General features: G+C 47.1%; 1 protein-coding gene across 1 annotated transcript in view; it reads right to left on the bottom strand.

Annotated features, from left to right (window-relative positions):
* Positions 1-1422: 1422 nt before the first annotated feature.
* ints5 (integrator complex subunit 5) overlaps positions 1423-6100 on the bottom strand; it is a 7754-nt gene continuing 3076 nt past the window's right edge. Inside the window, exons 3-4 of the mRNA XM_019869942.1 lie at positions 3759-5735; positions 1423-2792 (exon numbers count right to left, since the gene is read on the bottom strand). Of these exons, the coding sequence (XP_019725501.1) occupies positions 2085-2792; positions 3759-5735 (2685 nt within the window). The 3' untranslated portion in view covers positions 1423-2084. The remainder of the gene's footprint in view (positions 2793-3758; positions 5736-6100) is intronic.

Raw genomic sequence — 6100 nt, 5'->3', positions numbered from 1 at the left:
TTTTAGAAACCCATTTTTATTTCTTTACTTTTAAATGTTTTTTAAAGTCTTCTGTTAATGTGTTTAAATGTTGCCAATGTATGTTCTATTTGTAATTTTGGCGAGCGACTTTTGTTTTCTCTGCTTCTGTACGTCACTAGCTTCTGTGTTTGTAAATGCTTTTAGGCGCTGTCTGTGCTTCTGTGAAGTACATTGAGGTGCCCTGTGTATGAAATGTGCTATATTCTGTAAATAAATTGCCATGCCTTTCCTTTAAAATGTTTGATTTATCATGATCGTTTCGACTGCTCCCCATCCATTCTCATGCAATTGGGCAATGCGATCTTCCTGTTCATATGCAGACTTGATTCAGGAAGTGTAACAAATCAAACCCGTTGGCACTTTTGCTGGGAAAAGGAAATTGAGTTCTATCATGGAATAGAGCAGAGGAGAAGGCGAGAGGAAAATGTTTTTAATCGAGACTTACAAAGGTTTCAACCTTTTTCACAGTGACACCGAACGTCCGTACCGACAACTGAAAAGGGCAGATGCTCTTGACAGTTGCAGCAGTGCTGCTGTTGGTGTCACCGTAAGATGCAGTCGAGATGAAATGGAGTGTGAGACAAGGGATGCTTAATCACAAAGATGCGAGCATTAATATGTCGATTAATGATCTTATTAATTACAACAAAAGCGTTGGAATGATTCACTTGTTAAATAATCCTCAAGAAGGTTTTACGGAATTCATTTAGCTGAGGAAATGGGAAAAGTTTCTGAAATTCATGCTATTTCGCTTTGATAAACATTAACATTCTGCCTTTCACTTAGGTGTCTTCGCGTGATGTCAAGATGCAAACAGCATGATGAAGACCACTGTTTAAATACCAGTTCAAATTGAACTGGACATGTATTGGCTCATTCATTGATAAAACCTGTTGAGAATTCTGCCTTTGACTCCTTGTGAGAAAACATCAAGTTGTGCAGAAAGTACTGACACAATTGCATTCAAGGGTTCAGAGAAGGTTCAAGTAAGCTCCGTGAGAGCCATATCTTGCCTGTTTTAGATCTGTCTCTACCTCAACACACCTTGATTCAAATGATCGGCTCATCAGCAAGCTCTGTAGAGGCCTCAAATGATTATTAACAATTGAATCAGGCGTGTTGGAGGTGGGAGCAATCTAAAACAGGCGGGACGGGGCTCTCGAAGAACCAGAGTTCCCTGCCCCTGTTGTAAAGGTTGTCGCGCATTTTGGGTTCATCTTGAAATTTCACCTGAACGAACAATGTGCCATATTGAACTCACAGTACAGTATCAAAAACACCACGTATGTATAAATGATTATTGTGTATCGCCACACTGGAGTGAACATTTTTGGAACCCAGTTGTGCACAATTTATACAAAAGGGCCTTTAAAAACAAATAAATTCTTAATGCAAAGGTTAAGTTCTCAAGCAAAAGCACTCCAAGAATAGATTAAATAAAATAATCATACTACGAAGAGCCTTGGTTATACAGTACTAGTTTTTGGAAAGTTTTATTTAAAAAAATAAATGTATTGAAGTCTTTCTGGAAGATTCTTTTGCTGGATTCTGAAGGAACAACTACTAATGTATCACATCTGTCGAAAAGATTATCAAAGTGAGATAGAAAACAGCCCCAATCATAATCTTGTGTAAATGTTTTCTATGTCTCAATTCGAGATGTATATGTGAGATTTATTTTTTCCAAGTGGTACAAACACTAATTCACACTTTGAGCCTTTTAAGGCATATAAACCAAGTTTGAAAGAAGGATTCATTTTAAATTCATACTGATAATATAATAAACGATAAGAAATTGTAATTCCCAAAGCAGAATGATATAAATGCTCTGTCTTCTTGAATTAAGTGCAGGTGAGTCAATATTCGGTACACATTTTTGCTTTTTCTCAGAAACAACGCATTAGAAAAGTATAAAGTCTAAAAATATAGTACAAAAGATGTACACCCATGCACACAGCTACACGTACGAAAGTAAATTCCAGTGATAGGAGTCCTGCAGTGTACTCGTAGAGCAACACAAGCGTTTATTTTCCTCTCTCTCTATGTGTGCACCGGCGTTTCTCTCAGAGCTGAAACCTCCAGCAGAGGTGTCCCAGTCTGTCAATGTTCTTGTGCAGGACACTGTGAATCGGTGACACGTATCGTGCCACATCACCGTCCCGGGAGAAATCTCTGCAGAAAAGACCCTTGTCCGGGTTGAAGACAAATTTCTGAGGCATGGGACCATTGGCCCTCACATACTCCCATACTGCTAGCAGCAGCAGCCTCACCTCAAAAGGTGCAAGGTGGGAGAAAGCCTCGTGGACATTAGCCAGCACAGGAGGCAGAAGCTGGCCCTCACCCATGCAGGACACCAGGAGGCAGGAGGCCCGCAGATGCCACGGGGAGTCTGCGGATGAGGCCTCGCGAGACGCCTCCCAGTGGGCCAGCAGGGTGGCCAGGAGGCCTCTGAGCACTGCTGAGCAGTAACAAAGAGCCGGGCGTCCTGCTGCCACTACCTGAAGCAGAGTGAAGAGCACAGGGTGGGCCTCAAAGCAGCGCCGAATGTGAATGTCTCGTTCCACTGTGGTGCGGGTGTGCTCCTCGGGAGGCCAAGACAGCTCCCCGTTGGCCACGTCCGGACATACATTTTCCACCAGTGTGACAGCAATCACCTTGGCCGCCTCAGCGTTGATGGGCGGCGGTTCGTCAGGGTCTGCGGGTGGCCGTGAGCCGTTGAGACCAGAGGAGCTACAACACTGAACCACGACAGTCAACAGTGTCTGGATGTTCTAAAGAAGGGAGACAACAATGGTGATGTGCACATTCAGTTGTCAGGGGCAACTCATCTCAATATTTTTTTTTCTTTAGGCACCAAATAAGCCACATTCTGGCAAGCAGTACGGTTCAAATTGGTAAATCGTGGTCAGGCTGGCGTTCACTGTGGTGTGTGTGAAAAATTCACATTCAATGAGTACATGTTGAAGTGCCTTTCACATTATTAGGAAACTCAAGATGAACATGATAGAATTTCACTTAAATCTTAACACTGATCATTTTTCTTTAAGGGAAGTCTCTTTCCCAAATCAATAACTAATCTCTTTTGCCTACCTGGCAATAATAATGTTTATTTTCCAAATAAAAGGCAACTCCAAACATTTTATTGGCCAAAGGGTCCTCATGTTATAGTGGGGTTGCCACTATGACAGCGACAGAACCCCAATTTGTACTTAAATTGGAACGTGCCATTGTGTAATTACTAATCTACACTAATGCAGTAGTTAAACTATAATTAGAGGAACCGTTTGTTTGAAAGACAATTGATGAATATTAAAGAATCCAATGAAAAACAGCCAGTACAGCACAAATTGAGCATGCCTTCTTGAGCTGTGTGGTCTTACGGCAATGTGCAAACTAGTTCATTATCCATTACTGATAAGCTCGAAATATTGTAAGTTGGTGGCGTCATAAACCCACCCACTACTGGGTCCTGTAGCACCAGTTGACAATTACTGCTCAAGACTAATTAATGGACAGCACTGTGTTGAGCTCCACATTACACAACCGACTATATCATTATACTGCCAACGGGTACCACAACGCATACAATATGTGGGACAAAATGGGTCACTTTACAGTGGAAATACAGAAAAATAATATTGAAACAGTCTGGTACAAATTGTGCCGTTCGGTGGAAACGGGACTTATGACAGTTTTTTTGTTTTTGTTTTTTTATCCTCCGGACTGACTTTACTCACCAGAGTGACCCCGGATGGGTCAGGCTGAGGTGAATCAGTACGCATCTTCAATCCCTTGCCGATCACCCCAGCATGAAACACAGACCACACGCTTCCTGAAAAGTTGACCGTTGTACCGAACCGACAGTTGATGTCCAGCAAGGAGGCTCCGAGATCAAGGGATCCCGACTGGGAGGGCACAGGAGCGCCCGACATGTCTGCAATCTGCCCTCCGAAGAGCCCTGCGTTGCCTTTATGCAGCACTCCCTCTACCAGCTGCTGGAGCACTGCCTTGAGAGTAAGGGTGGAGTATGCAGCAAAACGGGACAGCAACTGGACAGAACAGCTCACGGCCTCGGCTGCCTGTCCCCCGTCTCTCCCCACCTTCCCCACTTCCCCTCGCCTCCGCAGAGCGAGGAAGAAATGAGCGACAGCAGCACGGGAGAGCAGGAGGAGGTGTGCCGGGGAGGCCGTGCGAGGGAGCGGACTGGCTGACAGGAGCCGCACCGCAGCATGGGACACTGTCGGGTCGCCGTGGAGAAGGAGCGGGCTAAAATCGTGGAGATGTACGGACACTGCGGATCCCACCTGGACAGCCATGGTGGACTGAGCGTCTGGTGTTCCTCTTCTGTCTTCATCTTGACTCTGGAGAACAGTTGCCAGGTTTAGCAGCAGCTGCCTCAGCTGCCTTGGTCCCAAGGTGTGCGTGTGGATCTGGGCCACACAGTAGGCCACAGCCGAAGGAATGAGCCCTGCCAAGCAGGACGAGAGTGTGTTGTGGAGCTGCCAGGCCAGAGCCAATTCCTCTGGGTTGCGGGCCTGAGTGAGGAGCTGACAGAGGGCCTCAGTGGCCACGCTGGGGCCACCATACACAGACAACAGGCAAAGCAACTGATGCAGCCAGAGGTGCCGCTTCCTCTCCAGTCTCAATGTCTCGGCACACAGCTCACTGACGTGCGTCTGCAACTCCTCCAGGAACGGGATGACAACCTGCGGCTGAGGGGAAGCCAAGTGATGGGGATGTCCGTCCGCACTGTCCGAGCGGTTGTACACCAACTTGTGGAGGTGCAGGAGCAGCATTTGTAAGAGGCTATCGCAACCTTCTCTGACGCCTTCGTGAGGGGATGGCATAGGACCGGAGATGATGACTGAGGCCGGCGTTGCCGTATCTGCCAGAAAGCGGAGGACCCGAGCGCCCCCCGATGGGCTTTGGCATATAAGGTGAACAGCTAGGCCCAGCATGTTATCCAATTCTTCTCTGGGGAGTCCCTGCAACAAACTGTGCAACTGGAGCAGGACGGGTGGGCGCAGCAGATCCACCAGCTCAGCAGACACGGCACCAAAGAGGTTTGGAGACATTGCGGCCAACTGAAGAAGAAAGGGTACCGCCGCTCGACGTAGCTGAGGGGAACCCTCCCATGAGGTTGAAGATGAAGTGGGAGACATGGGCGTGGATGGGCTTAGGCTCTCTTGGAACATCCTGAGCAACTCTTTCCGGATGCTGTCAGAGTGGTGCGCTGCCAGATGTCCCAAGATTCCCACCACCGAGCCGATCTTTGGCACTCGGCTGCCTTTGTCCACCCCGTTCACCAGCAGCCCTTGATCCTTGGTGCCGTGGGAGCAGAAATCTTTGAGTCCACAAGCCAAGACTCGGCTGATGATCGTTCCCGGGAAGGCAGAGCCGATGTGAGCCACCACCCAGTCAAAATGCGGAGAATGCTGGACCGAGGTGTCCAATAGTGCGTCCACGCAAGCATCGGGGCACCAGGCCAGCATTGCAGCCAAACATTGAGAGTAGGCTTCCATGAGGGAACGAGTGCCGGCGCAGGACATCCAAAGCTGGAGAAGCTCATTGAGGCTGGAGGAGTGGGGGGCAACTCTTCGACCAGCATGTTTGCTGCTGAGCTGACCCAGTAAGTCCACAGCCCAGCTGGACACCAGAGGAGCCCAAGCCCGCGGGTTGAGGCGAATGAACTCAGAGAGAACACCGTGAACCTCCTAAGACAAACAGAAACCCAAATTCAGATTCAGAAAAGTTTATTTAATCAAGTGGAAGGAACTTTGATCTGAAATACAAAATATTAAGATGATCGGTACGCACCGGTACTAGGGCTGGATGATAAATGTAATAAATGTTTAATCAAGATTTAGATTTTGGTTTATCTCGACTCTTTAAAACGTTCTAATCAGAAAAAAAAAAACAATAATGTGCAGAACGGCATGGTGCGTTAACAAGTTTCCGACGTTGTGAAAGTACCCTGATAGTACCATGTTGCTTGCGTGTAAAGCGTACAGTGAATGTCAGTGGTCCTGAACCACCATTGGTACTGGGCCGCAGAGAGAGACCGATGCAAAAATTTTTG

Source organism: Hippocampus comes, unplaced genomic scaffold, assembly GCF_001891065.2.
Source record: "Hippocampus comes isolate QL1 unplaced genomic scaffold, H_comes_QL1_v1.1 scaffold9, whole genome shotgun sequence".
Taxonomy (NCBI): domain Eukaryota; kingdom Metazoa; phylum Chordata; class Actinopteri; order Syngnathiformes; family Syngnathidae; genus Hippocampus; species Hippocampus comes.
The sequence above is the reverse complement of the archived record's forward strand: the minus strand, read 5'-3'. Positions and strand labels throughout refer to the sequence as shown.